The 16,605-nt window shown below is 47.4% G+C and overlaps 1 protein-coding gene across 3 annotated transcripts in view; it reads right to left on the reverse strand.

Annotated features, from left to right (window-relative positions):
- SLC22A3 (solute carrier family 22 member 3) overlaps positions 1-16,391 on the reverse strand; it is a 101,168-nt gene extending 84,777 nt beyond the window's left edge. For 2 of the 3 annotated variants that reach the window (XR_012433298.1, XM_005551500.4), the window contains exon 1: positions 15,916-16,391. Coding sequence is in view for 1 of the 3 variants with exons in the window: in XM_005551500.4 (XP_005551557.2) it covers positions 15,916-16,344 (429 nt within the window). In the remaining 2 variants the exon portion in view is untranslated. Of the gene's footprint in view, positions 1-15,705 lie in introns of all 3 variants that reach the window. The other variant, XM_074036790.1, reaches the window with a different exon arrangement.
- Between the last annotated feature and the right edge of the window lie 214 nt (positions 16,392-16,605).

Genomic DNA, 16,605 nt, shown 5'->3' on the forward strand with positions numbered 1-16,605 from the left:
TTACCTTCCAACAACTCATCTACCACATGGAGTGCACAAATACGGTTGAAATCATACAGTCTGCACAAATGTATAACCCAGCCTTCTTCTTCCTTAATATACCATCAACATTTCTGTATTATTTTATAAGCATGGTTTCCTCATCCCTGTAGTAACTATTTCAAATGACTACACCACATTTATTTAGCCATATTCCTTCTCTATTACACATGCAAATAATTCACAGCTTTTCATCATCATACATTTTATGAATCATTTTTCTACTTGTGGGTCACTTAGGGTGACCAATTGTCCCCGTTTATCTAGGACTCTCCTGGTTTTAACACTGAAAGTTCGTGTCCCAGGAAACCCCTTCACTCCCGGCAAGTGGGGACAGCTGGTCAGCCTGGGAAAGCCCCAGATGCAAGCAGAAGAAAGTGGGGCCGGCATGCTGAACAGAGTCATCAAGGAAAACCCCCCACAGACAAAGGCGGGTTTGAAGGCAGCCACTGTGCTGGGGTAAGGGACATGTCTAAGTAAGGTTTATGGAGCTGCCCCTTCAGGCGGACAAAAGATGGTGGCAGCGGATGCAAGACATGCAGGCGCTTGGAAACAGAGAAGCACATTCTGCAGAGTGTGGCCTGGGAGGATCAGGGACAGGGTCTGTGCTCTGTCCACTGTGGGGAGTGGGCAAGGATGGTGGTGGCTTGCTGGGACTCACCCCAGGCCACAGGAAAACCCCAACCCGGCCCCATCCAGCATTCAGAGCCAGCTGCAGGTGAATCTGAGCTGGGCACCCATCTGCCACGGGTGACAACCGGAGCCTGAGGCTTCACCCAGGAGGGCCCTGCTCTTGTGAGCAGGCTGCCTGCACCTGGGAGAAGCTCTAGCCCCCAAAGAGGGGCACGGGGCCGGAGTCAGAGCTTCCTGCCTCACAGGTGTGCCGGTCACGTGGGACACACGAGGCCTTCGCGATGGGATCTTCCTAGACAAGGGGTCACGACAGAAGCCGGACTAGGCCCAGCAGGGGCGGGCTGCAACCTCTGCTCCGCTTCCAGGCCACTTCCCTCACCTGAAACTCCCACCTGCTCTTCCCGTCTTGGCTCATCCCAGCTCCTGCTGGACACATCGCCCCCTTCCAACCTCTTCTCGGACCTTCCACCGGGTTTAGGCCAAGACCCTCTCTTCCTGCTCCTCGGCTATACTGTGCGCACTGGGGCACGATGCCCCATGTCTGCCTGATATAGCTGCCTGCGCCCCCGGAAGCCCAGCCTAGCCTCGGTTCTCGGCGGGCTCCGGGGCTCCCTGCGCTCAGTTAGAGACACCTCCGTCTCCGTCAGCCCAAAGGAGACCCTGGCAGGAGTGAAGGATCCGTGGGTCCCTGGATGGGACGTTCTCGGGCTCCCTGGCCCCGGCCCAGCCCTGTCGGAGCTCTGAGCGCCCCGCTGCCGGCACCACCTCGAGCTCGGACCTCCTGCTCCTCTGCTCCTGGGCGCAGGATTCCACGCTGGGGCCGCCTGAGTCCCCTCCGGGCGCCGGAGCCTAATGCCAGAAGGCTCATGCCTGGGACAGAGTTTTCCTCCTCTCCCCCACTGCACTGTCTGGCCTGCCCCCATCCACTGGGGCTCGGCCTCTCTGGACTTCCCGCGGTGCCCCTCAGTCCCCTCTCTGTGGCGGCTCCACAGAGAGTCTAATGCATGAAACAGCTTCCACGCCCTCGCTTCAGCCTCTGCTTCCCTGGAAACTCACATGGAGACACTACCATGCTAAAGAACCAAAAAGACAAACGGAAAGGGTGACCTAGAAAGGAAAGCGGTAAGAGGCAGAGCGTTTGGTTTCAGGCAGGCCTGAGCCTACCCAGAAAACCGCCAGAGCAGGCCGGGCGCGGTGGCTCACGCCTGTAATCCCAGCACTTTGGGAGGCCAAGGCGGGCGGATCACGAGGTCAGGAGATCGAGACCATCCTGGCTAACACGGTGAAACCCCGTCTCTACTAAAACTACAAAGAAAAAAAAAAATTAGCCAGGCGTGGTGGCGGGCACCTGTAGTCCCAGCTACTCAGGAGGCTGAGGCAGGAGAATGGCGTGAACCCGGGAGGCGGAGCTTGCAGTGAGCCGAGACCCTGCCATTGCACTCCAGCCTGGGCGACAGAGCGAGACTCTGTCTCAAAAAAAAAAAAAAAAAGAAAAAAGAAAAAGAAAAGAAAAGAAAAGAAAAAAGAAAAAGCCGCCAGAGCACAGTCCTGCAGAGGGTTTTGGACACGTCTGCTACCTTCTCTTCCTAACCAGGAAGCTGATGTGCTCCTTGAAGACAGAAGCAATCCCTGAAATTCTGAACCTGAGAACACATAAAAGCATCCTACAAACTGTGGATTATCCAAAAGAAAAGCTGGGGAATGCAACTACTAAATTTGGTGATTGAATTATCGGATTAATACCAGGTTTTTCAGATGGAAACTGAGACGCATCTTCCATGTGCCATGTTCTAGGGTCGCAGCATCCCTGGGTGACCCCTGAAATCTGTGCATTGTTCATCCCCGTTTTGCAGCCAGGTGACACCCACAGGTAAACAGCTCCTGGGAAGGCTTGGGTCAACTGTCCTAAGGGGATCAAAGTATCTGCAGTATTAGCACACTTAGGATGTATTTAGCTTGCGAAGCACAAGTGTATGCCACAGGTCACTTTAAATGATGTTTCATTGTATTCTCAAGTTACCAGACAGAAGCTGACCTAGTATTAGAAAGGGAAAACTCCCCAGACACACGCATTTCTTCATGTGCTTAGTGGTCTTTTCGAGAAGTTTCTTCTCATGAAAACTATCTCTATCCTTTGTTGATTCCTCTGCAAGACTTGCTATCTTTTACTTGTTGATTTACAGAACTTCTTTTCCTATTCTAGAGATGTCAGTTAATTACTTGTTGGTTCAGACATTACAATTTCTTTTCCAACTCTCCTATCCCGCAGCTCCAGATTCTGGACAAGTTATCTAATCTCACTGTATCTTCCTTCCTCCTCTAAAAAATATCTAAGAAAATGGCACATGCCTCATCAAGTGGGTAGGATTGAGTTGAACACATGTCAAGTGTCTATAGCAGTGTTGAGCACACAGTGAACATTATTGAAGCGTTTGATGCATTGTATAACTCCCATAATGACCCTGATTAGAGTAGTATGGCTCTACTCAGTATCATTGTCATCATCCAATTAATTCTGCTAATGGTATCTGTCATGAGACAGAAATCTGATATAATCTAGATAATCCATTTTTGGCTTATATTTTTCTTTAAAAGTCTTTCCCTGACCTTGTCATGTTTCTCTATATGTTCCTTCATTAATATTACCGTTTACTTTGACATTTAAGTCTTCAACCCCCTTCGAGTCCACTTTTGTACGTGGGGATAGGTGGATTGATTATTCTCCATTTCTGATGAGTCATTACTTTTCTCAACACCAGTTAGCCAACAATCCATCCTCTCCCCATGGAGTTATGGGGCCATCCTTACTGTATATGATGTTCCCCTGGGTGAAGTCAGTTTCCGAGTGCTCTGATCTGTCCATTGGTCCACTTGTCTGTTCTTGTTCCAATACCATGCTGTTCTGATTACTTTGGCTTAGAATTTCACTTTAATTTCTGGTAGAGGAAGCCCTCCTCTTACTCCCTACCCCTTCTTTTAAAATGATTTACCTGCTTCTGGGCCTTTATTCTTCCATATAAATGTTAGAATAACTCCCTTTGCCTCTTCTTTCCTTTAACTGATGACAAATAGGAACATGGATCCCAGCTCCATGATCACCCTATATTTTGTCACCAAGTCAATAATAGGTTAAGGTAAAAAGACTACATTTTGGGGGGGGGGGGAGTTAATAAATACAAATCTTATATCAGCATTAACTTAAATGCTTTTGCAAAGGGAAATACAGAATGGACCTTCCTGAGACTGGTTTAGGAAAGGTGGCCTTGAAATGGACTTTTTTGGATGATGTTTTCTGGGTCAGGAGAGTACTTCAATTTGACTAATGCTGGACTTTGGAGCTTTTCTAGTAGTTGTTATTTGTTTATGTTCTTAAGGGAAAGAGGTGTAATAAAAAGAGACTGAGAGAATAAAAAGGGAGATCAATATAGAGTAATTCAAATAATTTGTAGCTTGTATGTATCTTTTTTTTTAAGATGGAGTCTTGCTCTTGTTGCTCAGGCTGGAGTGCAATGGTGTGGTTTCGGCTCACTGCAACCTCCACCTCCTCGGTTCAAGTGATTCTCCTGCCTCAGCCTCCTGAGCAGCTGGGATTACAGGAGCCTGCCACCACGGCTGACTAATTTTTGTATTTTTAGTAGAGACAGGGTTTCACCATGTTGTCCAGGCTGGTCTCAAACTCCTGACCTCAGGTGATCCATCCACATCGGCCTCCCAAAGTGCTGGGATTATGGGCATGAGCCACTGCGCCTAGCCACTTGTATGTATCTTTTATACTTTGACAGGTTGTATGGTTTAAAAAAAGAAAAATCATTTAAGTGAACTGTCTATGAAAATTTAGTAAGGAAAAATAATTGTATAGTATGCTATCAAATAAGAATTGAAAACTATTATAAAAAGAATACTATGGTTATAAATACTTGAAAAGTATAGGAAATAACATTTTTACTATTCTTCTAATAGTTGTAATAAGATAATGAGTTAAAGGTCATGCTGTACCAATGTGAAATCCGAAAAAGGAGTCATAATTAATCTTTCTTAGACTCTGTTTACAAATGTTATTACAGTTCTTTACCGAAAATCTTCACATATAAAAAAAATCACTGTTCAAACATAGACTACCTGTTGAAATGTAGAGTATATAGAATATAGGTCAACAGCTTCCATTGTGACTGCTTCTTGAACAAGGTTGGATTTCAACCCTATCACCGATTTTCTGTTGCTTTTATCTCCTGGTTTTGTGATGTATCAAATCCATAAGGCTAGATTCAATTACAGCTTTCTATTGCTTCATAGCATAGCCTGTTTGATGTAGACCATTAATGAAACTGCAGGGTCTCCTTTTGGCCAAAAAATCCAGATGCTAAGATGTCTTTTTTTGATATATCCCTTTTTGCTGAACACCATAAGCTCTCTTTCCCTAATTTTAAATTTAGTATGATTGATTATTAAATGTACTATGTTTTCTGGTAATTAAGGAAGAAAACAAGTTTCTAAGCAGGAAATGAGTATTGATAACTGTAAGCATAAATGGAGTATATTATAACATGGCATTTTGTTCCCATTGGATATTAAACTACATTCGTGAATTAAGTTTTAGTGTCTATTCAATGTTATGAGAATTGGAATGCTCAATATATAAAGCACTTCAGTCCAAATTTACCTCAACCCTAACCTGAAGCTCAGCATTCATAATTACTGCCCCACCATAACTGCTGTGTCTTCATTTCATAGATTTGGATTTGGCTTGGGGGAGTATTTTCTCTGAGGTCAGATTCTCGTAGCAACACAAGCACACTGTGATCTGATGTTTTCATTGCCTATAGGACCATTGCAACTGCCCACCAACAACCTAAGGCAAATTTGTCTTATTGACCCAACTAGAATACAGGCATGAGCCAGATGGGTGCCTTTCTAACCACCATAAGGCACCTTTGGGGCACCTTTTGTTGTCCATATTTATTGAAGGATTTCCAGGCTCATGAGAAAACATGGGATGGAGTTCAAGTCCCGCAGTCCCACAGCTGAGTCTTCAGCCCCCACTGAGCTCTGATCTAGTCCTGTCCTGGGATTTCCTGGTTTTAGGAAAGTCCAGGGCTCTGTCCCAGCGTTCTTCTGCTCAGACTGCAATTGGAAAGAAGTGTGGGGTTCTGAGCCAGTCTACGTCCAGCAACCCCAGACCAGACCAGGCAAGGGGAGGACTTGGGCACTACAGATAGTGACAAAGAGCAAGAAGGAGGGGACTGGCATGTGCCCAGAACCTTCCACATGCTCAGCGGTTCCTGCATGTTTCTCATTAGTCCCCAGAGCCACCTGGATGGGGGAATTGTTCACTCTATATCACCATTGAATCCATGGGGGCTTGAGAAATCTTGCCAAATCAGGTAGCTCTGACTTCTACCCTGGGCCTTTCCCTAGTTTTCATTACTAAGCTCCAGTTTATACCAGCTCCTGAGAGTGGACCCCGGCCACGTCCTTAGTGTTGGAATCTTGGTGCCCTGCCTAAAGCCTACTTCCCTCAGCCCTAGGGGCTTGCCATCTGCCCAAATTTCCAAGCCCAAGCTGCCTCTCTGAGTCAACTTCCTCAGTATCTGTTGTCAGCATCTATGATCATCACCAGCTACTTACATATCTCAGACGACAGGACAAGCACTTTGAATGCCTTATTGACATACGTATCCCCCCTAAAACCAGGGAAATCTCAGGACTGGGCTAGTCCAGAGCTCAGAAACCCTCAAATTCAGCCATTTGCTTATATCCACAAAACTAGGAAGTCTACTTTCTTAGCCACCTATTTGCCTTAGCAATACACTACACTAAACCAGTTTGGATCTAAAATTTGATCATTTTTTCACAAAACTTTGCAACAATAAATTGTTATTATCTAATGATCTCTGCAGTTGATAAATAGAAAGACAATTTTATTTGGTTTTACAATGTATTCTACTTGGTTGGATTTAAAATAAAAATTATTGTGTATGCTCTATTAGATACAGACTGGATAGGGAATTGTAGCAATCTTACAAGGATGCTAGGGACTGACAAAAGATGTGATAAATGTGTCACACAATTTCCCACTAACTGCCACACAGGAAGATCAAGAACCTCTGTGGGAAAGGTTCCTGGAACACCTTCTTACATCCTAATAACTTGGACATTTATTTATTTGATTTTTTAAAAAGTTGATGCCAAATTAATCTGAATTAGTTCCAATCTAATTTTCTCCTCTACCTTGAATAGTTAATGTTTTTAACTATCCAGGCAACTTCTCTATGGGTATTTGCATTAAAATACTGATTCGTGAACAATTAAAGGCATTCGTTTCTCAACAGATATTTGCAGTGATTGCTTTTTAAAACATCATCAATATTAAATGTGCAGGCTGTTTTCACCACAACCACTTAATCCCCACAAATGTGCTACCAACAGTTTTTAGTATAGGAGCTCCTGGCACCTTGTCCCTTCGGTTTCTGTCTCAGAAGCATCAGCTTACGACGTCCCTCCTCACTAGCCTGCAAACACGCATGTTGTCTTTCATTCTGTGCTGTCGGTTGCCCAAAGCTTCCCGTTGGCAGAAGTGCCATGAAATCAGAGCCATCCTGTGCGTATGCTGGGCAGACGCAGCAACTGGGAAAGGCCTCTGAGACACTTTGGCATGTTGGGACCAGTGGTCTCTGTTAACGTGGAAAGACTTGCTTATCACTTGGTTATTTCCATTGCTGGTGCCCTATAGTGATCCTATGAGAGAGGTCACCTGCCCTCCCAGAACCGACTTTGAAAGCAGAGTAGGTGCTTTTGTTTCTCAGGTCCAGGCTTGTGCCCATCCTTGTTCTGTCCAGTGGTTTCCACCATGCTCACAGCCACGGACAAGTCCCCTCCTTGGACTCTACAGGGCACTAGGATCCAGAGTAGATGTTAAGGAAGGTGGGACGGATGCCTGCCCCAGAATTGTGTAAATCACATTTATTTATTCACCTTCTTCTAAGCCCCTACACTTCACCCCTCACTAACTTTCTCTATTATCACACAAGTACTAGCCACAGAGTTATTTTGTTTAATTACCAACACAAAGAGAAGTAAGAGAATGGTAACCCTTAAAAAGTTGTTACTGACCTCACCCAGATAAACCAGTATTAGCCATCATTTGACAAGCTCAACAGTCATTTATCACTTTAAAAAGCTACACCAAAGACCATTAAAACTTTGCTTTTTCCTCACAGAATATAAATAAACTTCCTTTCTTGGTTATGGTTTAAGATGGGGGGAAAAACTGGGGCAGAATGTTGGAAAGGTTTTATTCTGTTTTGGAAGGTAGGTGGTGTTTGCTCCCCACTCCATAGCCATGAAGTGGGCAGTGCTGCGCCCTGGGAGCTGCTCAGCCCAGGCCCCTCAGTGCTCCTTGCTGCACCGGGCCTTGCACCTGTGCCCAGCTGCCCTGGAGCAGGCTCGGCTGATGACACAGACTACTGTGCGGTGCCAGGACAGCTGGGAAAAGTCTCTTCGGCACAATGGACGTCAGCACATTAAAATTATGGCCCCAAAGAGCCAGCAGTTCTATTCCTTCCTGTTCCTTTCATGTTCCAGGTCACATCCCTACATTAAGATTCTGCAGACACAGACTCCATGAGCAGATAGGACTCGAGTGAAGTGGAGGCCTGTTTTCCCCCTGCTCCAGAGGTCTGTGGGGGGCCATGGCTACGATGATTGTTCACCCTGTGACTGATCACACCTCGTGGATGCAAGGCTGAGGACGACGCAAGGAATCGGCGTTAGAGGTCAACAGGAAGCAACACCATTGGTAGAGGGCCTGGGTTAATCTCTGAAAGCCAGTTCCAGGGTTGGCCTAGCCATGATCATAAAAAGCATTACATGTGCCAAGGAATCCCTTTCTCATTCATTCATTAATTTAATCACAAATATTTGCCAAACACTGCATTAGGCTCGGAGGACAGAGTGCTGGCCCTCCAGCGCCCCAGAGTCTGATGAGGCCATGTGCACAAGATGAGTACAGCAAAGGCAGCTAGACAGAGAAAGGAAGCCAAGCCCAGCCCTTGGTGGAGGTGGCAGTGGGGCAGGTGTTTCTGGAATAGGTGTGTGTAAAGGCACAAAATGGAACAGCCTCATGAGGAAAGACAGGGTTTTTTTGTTTGTTTGTTTTTTGTTTTGTTTTGTTTTGTTTTATGAGACACAGTCTCCCTCTGTCGCCCAGGCTGGAGTGTAGTGGCGCCATCTCAGCTCATTGCAAGCTCTGCCTCCCAGGTTCACTCCATTCTCCTGCCTCAGCCTCCCCAGTAGCTGGGACTGCAGGCACCTGCCACCACGCCCCACTAATTGTTTTTGTATTTTTTTAGTAGAGACGGGGTTTCACGGTGTTAGCCAGGATGGTCTCGATCTCTTGACCTCGTGATCTGCCCTCCTCTGCCTCCCAGAGTGCTGGGATTACAGGTGTGAGCCACCACGCCCGGCCGAGGAAAGACAGGTATTTTGAGGAAAGGAAAGGAAATAGCACACACAAGAGCTCAAGGGGAGGACAGCTGTGGCACGTGTCCCAGGGTGACCTCCTGGAGAGTGGGAGCCCTGGGTGCCCAGAGAGGGAAAAGCCTCAGTGGGGTGGAGGCACGGAGACCTTGTGTACCAGACCCAGGGGAGGATGCTCTTAGAGGCACCAGCCTGCATGCCATTTTATCAGGTGCCTGCAGCCTTGTGACCTGTGCCCTACCAGGAAGCACACTAAATGCTGTATGAGTCAGAGCAGCCTAACAGTAAGAGCTGCAACAAGCAATCTCCCAAGTTTCAGTTGTGAAACACAATAAAGCTTATTTCTTATTCGCAATCCCATATTCCTGTGCAGATGAATTGGTGGGGAGGGGAGGTATGGGGCTCCTGCCCTCCTTGCATGCTTCCAGGAACCCGTATCCTTCCATGTCAGAACTCCACCATCCTCTAGGGACTGCAGGAGAAAAGTCGCTCTGGCTCCAGGTCTAGCAGTTCCACATTCGCTTCCCCAACATTGTTGACCAAGCTTCAGACATGTAGCCTCTCTAACTTCAAGGGAAGCTGGGAAATATGACCTATCTGTGGGGTCCAGTGGGAAAGTATTGGTATTCTCAGCCTCTAGAGCAAATTAGTGTCCGAGATATTTTATTTTATTTTTCAGAGACAGGGTCTTCCTCTGTCACCCAGGCTGGAGTACAGTGGCACAGGTCAACTTCCTGGGTTCAACCTCCTGAGTAGATAGGACTACAGGCATGCATCACAACACTCGGCTAATTTTTTTTTTAATTTTTAAAATATCTTTGTATAGATGGAGTCTCACTATGTTACCTAGGCTGGCCTCAGACTCCTGGGATTACAGGCATGAACCACCACACCTGGCCAAGGGTTTGACTATTTATATTTAAGGCAAATTTATCAGTGATTTATTATGCTAGACCAGGGATCAGCAAACTTACAGCTCCAGGGTCAAATCTGGCCCATAGCCTGTTCCTTCCCTCCCTCCCGACTCCCACCTGGCTTAAGGGTCTTTATGTGTTCACAGGAACCAACCGTACTGAGCGCAACCTATGACCAGGCACAATGGCAGGCACTTTGCATGCATATTTCAAGCCAATTGCTAAGGCTGGCATTCTTGCACCCGTTCTAGTGCTGAGGAAACTGAGGGTCAGGCGGATGCTCAGTTGACTTGCCCTTCAAGTTAATAAATAGAGGAGCTGGGATTTAGGACAAGATTTATCTGACACCAAAGGACACGTGTATTCTTTCCACTCTACTAAGATGCCAATGCCAAAAATAACCCGTGGGTCCAAAAGTACAGATGTCTCTGCAACATCTGTTGGAGCCCCCTACCTCTGCCCAAAGCTGCTTTCTGAGGTTTACCAAGATTCCCAGAAAATGTGGTTCAGCTGTGGGCTTCCCCACTCCCCAGTGAATCCCAGGATTTTATTATCAGTTGCCCATCCCTGGAGAACTCAAAGCTTTCTGAAAACAAACAGCAGCACTTCACCTGATAAGATTTGGGACACCTGTTTGAGGATAAAGGGATAATGTTCCCCTCCGAGAGTCTCCAGGGTGTGCTTGGTGGAACTGGCACTTCTCTCCCAGTCATTATATTCTCGTCATGCTCCTCATTAAAGAAACACCCAGCTCGTCTCTCTGTGTGGTCCATGGACCATCTGAAAGGGCCCTAGATGTTTGTGAAAAAGGAAAATTCCTGAACTCCAACCCTGATCTTTTGATTCCAAACCCTGTATGTGCGACCCAAGAATGCGCACCCGACCACTGCCCCTGAAGGCACAAAATAAATGGGTGCAGAGGAAATAATGAAGATGAGAGGGTGTGAGAATGGAACATCTTTTCCTCATATTTTCCTCTTGGACTCCTCCTTGTACTCTGAGGCTGAGGTTAAGGTCAATGTACTTTCTGCCCCAGTTCACTCCTCTGTCCCATCAGAGGGTGGTACTCTTTACCGCACCCACAGCCACTGTCATCACATTATCTCTGCAATTTTCCCTGCCAAGCTCCACACTGTTTGGAGAAAGACTCATGTATCTTTCTATCCCCAGCCCAGCCCAGTGCCTACAATATAACAAATGCTAAATAAACTTCAGCTGAACTGCTGTTGATAATCCAAAATATCAGCTGCCAGAGAAGAGCGGGAGATACGCTTGCATACTCTCATAATGAAGATCTTTATTTTAAATATTTTCCTTGTTCTGAGGTCCAGAAAGCATTGCTGCATGAATCTGTTTGGCCATTCTGCTGCCTAGACCAAGAATCAGACACCTAGTGGGGTGGCTGTTCACTCGTTCACTCGAGTCCTGCTTTCATTCCATTTAAAAATAAACTATTAGGCCAGGTGCAGTGGCTCATGCCTGTAATCCCAGCATTTTGGGAGGCCAAGGCGGGCAGATCGCCTGAGGTTGGGAGTTCTAGACCAGCCTAGCCAATATGGTGAAATCCTGTCTCTACTAAAAATACAAAAATTAGCCAGGCATGGTGGCGGACACCTGTAATCACAGCTACTCGGGAGGCTGAGGCAGGAGAATCGTTTGAACCCGGGAGGCAAGGTTGCAGTGAGTCGAGATTGGGCCACTGCACTCCAGCCTGGGCAACACAGCAAGACTTTGTCAAAAAATAAAAATAAATAAAAAACAAAATTAAAAAAGCCTATTACACTATTAAAACACTTTTGTTGTCATCAGCAGAAAGGACTAGGTACTTTGAGGGACAAGGGTCAATATAAAATACAACTTTTGTTGAATTGTTGATGTTTCAGAAAGTATGGGAAAGACATGCTCTTCTAATAAAAACAAACAATGGATTCAGTTTTTATAGATTCAGCCAGGTCATCTGGAAGGGAAAAAGTGATTCCAAGTCAAAATGATCTGAAAAGGAAAAACAAATGTGATTCAGTCTATTTTTAAAGGTGCTCTGAAGCCCTGCTCTGAGTGCTAGCCTAGGGAGAAGCTCTTTTTTTTCATCCATGGCATATTAGCAAGCATTGAAAAATCCTAACATCAATCTTGAAGATACTCCCTGGGCAGTGAATTGAAATATTTGGGACAGGGGGTCAGACTTACTTCTCTGCATTACATCGTCTTTTATTCTGCCCAATATCTGACAACAAGATAAGACCAAGATTCAGACATTAGAAAAGTCTCCATTGAGGAAGTTCAATGTAGGTGATAAATCCACTGCCTTGCCTTGAGCGGGAGACACAAATGGGGAGTCGGCCATAAAAAGCTGTGCACTTGGCATTGATTTCTGACTTAGTGTCTTAGAACTATCTCAAGTTGTAAGATGCGAAGAGGGTGTATAAGATTTAAATGACCATTTTGCAACTTGCACCTCAGGAGGCTAGAGAACCATTCCCACCAAATGAAAGCACAGCCTTCCCTTCCACCAGTCTGGCTGATTGTGGATCCTGACACCATAAAATGAAACAAAATAGCCCATTGGAGGACCTCGATAGTAAGAAAATAAATATAAAATTTCAGCAAGGTTTCTGCAGGTTATAAACAGTGAGAGAGCTGAGTACCATGTTTCATTGACTTGTTTGAAGGATTTTGACCACTTTATGGAGGAAAGTGGACTGACTTACAATCAAGGCCCCCCGATTTGAATCCATTTTGGCTACATAAATGGCGTGGGATCCTGGAAGGTCCTCAGGTTTCTCTTCTATAAAGCCAGGACAATGATTCCTCTCCCACCGTGGTGCATGGATGAAGTATTATAGCTCTATGGAGGCATTCTGGAGTCTGGTCATCCCGCCCACTTTGTAAACTCTCCCAACTCACCCCTTTGCATGATTTATATATTAGCCTTCAAGTTTATAAAAATACACTGGATACATAATGTTAGCGGAAGATGTAACTACAGTTCCTTTCATCAGACAGAATTTGAAAGAAAAAAATTAGTCGAACCAAAGACAGCAAATTAGCTACGCAGAATTCAGAGAGTGGCTGACTTGTTTTGGATAGTTGAACTTTATGAATAGATAGATGGGGGTTTTCCTCTTAAGAATCCAAACATGAAAAACAAACCAAAAGAAGCACAAAACTATTTGGGATTTAAAAAAGAGGTCAGGCGCGGTGGCTCACACCTGTAATCCTAGCACTTTGGGAGGCTGAGGCGGGCAGATCATGAGGTCAGAAGATTGATACCATCCTGGCTAACATGGTGAAAACCCATCTCTACTAAAAATACAAAAAATTAGCCGGGCATGGTGGCGGTCGCCTGTAGTCCCAGCTACTCAGGAGGCTGAGGCAGGAGAATGGAGTGAACCTAGGAGGCATAGCTTGCAGTGAGCCACTGCACTCTAGCCTGGGAGACAGAGTGAGACTCCGTCTCAAAAAAAAAAAAAAAAAAATACAGAATCTCTCCAATATATTTCAAAAACTTGTTTGAGGTTTTAAGGGGTACATTCCTAATATCATTTTACTTTCTTAAAGATTTTAAAATCATTGTTCTGGGCACACCAAACAGTAACCAGGTGGTGACCCTGATGGTATTTGGGGCATTGTAAAGGGCTGAATACAATGGCTAATTTTACAGATGAAAAAAGCCCAGAGAGGGCAAGTAACTCACCCAAGCCATACAGCCAGCTGGAGACTGAGCCAGCCCCTGACCCTCCATCACTGCACACCGCATTTTAGGAGCCACTGATCTTCATAAAATTACCTTATTGTAACCCCAGAATGTCAGTAACCCTGCAACCCCAGAATGCTTCCAAAGTATCTGTGGGAGCATTCGATTACAGATGTTTATGTCTGTCTTCTTTGATGTCCATGGATCATGCTCACTCATGCAAACCTCACTTGAGCACTTTTTGAGGCTCATTTTATTCTTCATCTTTAAATGTCTTCAAAAATCGGCTGTCTGCCCTCCATGTGGGTCTTCTGGTTCACTTGGGAAGTAAGCACTAGGCAGCACTGCTGAGTGGAGTGGAAGGAGCCACCTAACAGACGTGACTCACAGAGATAACTCCCCCTCTCACCCAAGTCCATGCCCTGTCCTTTCGACTGTGAAATCCCTAACAAGACCATCACCCATTATAAAGTAGTCCCCGGCCTTACCATGGATTAAGTAGAAATTAACGATCCCAAACACACATGTATTGCCTGGTTGTCCTGCCAGAGGGTTTTATCCTGAGATAACTCAGCATAGAGCCACTCAGTGTGCTGACACACCTGTCTATAGCATTACAGAAACACCCGGAACACACATACACATCGCCTGGCCATCCTGCCAGGCAGTTTTTAATCCCTGGAGCACTTAGCATAGAGCCATCCACTGTGCTAACACACCAGCACATGACATTAGAGAAAGATCCCAAACACATATACATATTGCCTGGTTGTCCTGCCAGGGGTTTTATCCCTGGAGCACTTAGCATAGAGCCATCCACTGTGCTAACACACCAGCACATGACATTAGAGAAAGATCCCAAACACATATACATATTGCCTGGCTGTCCTGCCAGGGGTTTTATCCCTGGAGCACTTAGCATAGAGCCATCCACTGTGCTAACACACCAGCACATGGTGTTATAAAACATGCACAATTGCAACCACCGGCACTCCCAACTGCAGTGAGATAAGCTCACCAGACCAACAGCAACAGCGGCAGAAAGGGCACTCCTACCTCCTAATCCAGTGTTTTCCCCACTCTTCAAGTAGGCCATTTTTAAAAGTTTATCACAAAAAAGGACAAACCTTTTTTTCCCTAATGTACCTGATCACATTCAATCATTTTTTTAAATTAACTTAAGCTGTGATTGTAGACAAAGCTCAATACAACTGCTCTTCCCTGCAACCCATGCTCCATTGAGGCCGTTTCTGAGTTCTGATTATTACAAAGTGACTCTGCTCGATATCTGGACCTCGCAGAGAGGCAATCTTCCATTTCAGCAAGGATGTAGAAACAGATTACTGAGGCCAAGGGTGAAGGAAGCTCCCCTAACTTCCAAATACACTGACTGCCCAAAATGTGGGGATCGCCCCCCCCCCCGCACCCCTCCCCACTCCCGCAGCAGCCTCCGCCTGTAAATGGGTTGGGGATTTGCGTTGGAAGGCTGTGGCCCTCCCGCTGTGTTCCTGCAATGTACTACCAGAAAAAAACTAAAATGTATGCAGTACTTCAGTTTTCCCAACGTCTCTCAGATGTTGCTCTTTGCCCGAAAGCAATTTTACCAAAACCATTCCCCGGGAAAACCTCGACCTTTGTCCCCTTGCATTTTGGGTAACCATCTGGGCAACTTGGAAAAGCTGCCGCTGCCTTCAAACGTTGGTTCCCCCTTTCCTTTGCCCCTGGAGACCACAAGCGAATTCGGATCTGCCAAGGTCGCTCGCCCCAGAGACTGACGTTCCCTATCGCGCGCCAAACCGTAATTTCCAATGACTGCGCCCGCACATCTCAAAGATGACGCGGTGCTGGATCTTTGACTTCTTGAGCGGGCGTGCGCCAGGCGTCTAGAACTCGGCTTCGATGAAAGTTTTTGTTCACACTCGAAACCAAACTATCTGTGCACTAACTCACCGGCTCAGGCAAATAACAAAAGGCTTTTTCCCAGCATTTACGACGCGGCACTTCCAAGGGTGCGCTGAATCCTGCCTGTCCCCAGAGGCAGCCGACCGGTCCCGTCTCCACCGACCTCCCCTGGGGGCCAGCGTCTCACACGAGGCGTGTCCGCCTGGGAGCCAGCATCGTCCTCTCCCGCCGGCTTCCAAAGGGCCGGGGCACCCTTACCTCGCTGATGATGGTGGAGTGGGCCTGGGCATAGCGCCAGCCGCCGCGGCACGGCACAAGGGGCGCCGAACGGTTGGGGAAGGCGGCTAGTGGGTCCGCACAGCCGAGCGCGCTAGTGGCGGCGGCGCTGTAGTTGGCCGCCTCCAGGAGGTAGCGCTGGCAGCGGCCGCGGCGCTCCGGGGGCTCCGGGCCGCGGGAGGCGGGCGCCGTGCGGTTCCACTCCTCCTCCGGGCTCCAGCCGCAGCGCTCGGCCAACGCCGCGGCACTTGGCCCGCGGCACCAATAGTGGTCGGGCTGCGTGCCCAGGAAGACCACGCCGACGAAGAGGAAGGCGAAGGTGACGCCCGTCAGGCACAGCAGCAGGAACACGCGCCTCTGGAAGCGCCCGAACTCGCCCGCCCGCTGCAGCGCCTCGTCGAAGGAGGGCATGGTGCGCCCGTCGCCCGCTGCCCGCAGCCCGCGCCTCGGAGTGACCCGCGGGCCCAGCCGGCGGCCTCTCTTTACTCCGCCGCCTCCCCCGCGCCACCCGCCTCACTCGCCCTGGCGCGGTGCCGGCCGCCGCCGCTCCTCCTGGCCCCCGCCTCCCTTCCCCGGGCGCCCGCAGCAGCCCCGGGCCACAGGTCGCCGGAGGGACGGCCGCGAGCCGGGCGTACCCAGCCGGGTGGGCGCGCGGTGGGGCCCGGGCGACGC

Source organism: Macaca fascicularis, chromosome 4, assembly GCF_037993035.2.
Source record: "Macaca fascicularis isolate 582-1 chromosome 4, T2T-MFA8v1.1".
NCBI lineage: Eukaryota > Metazoa > Chordata > Mammalia > Primates > Cercopithecidae > Macaca > Macaca fascicularis.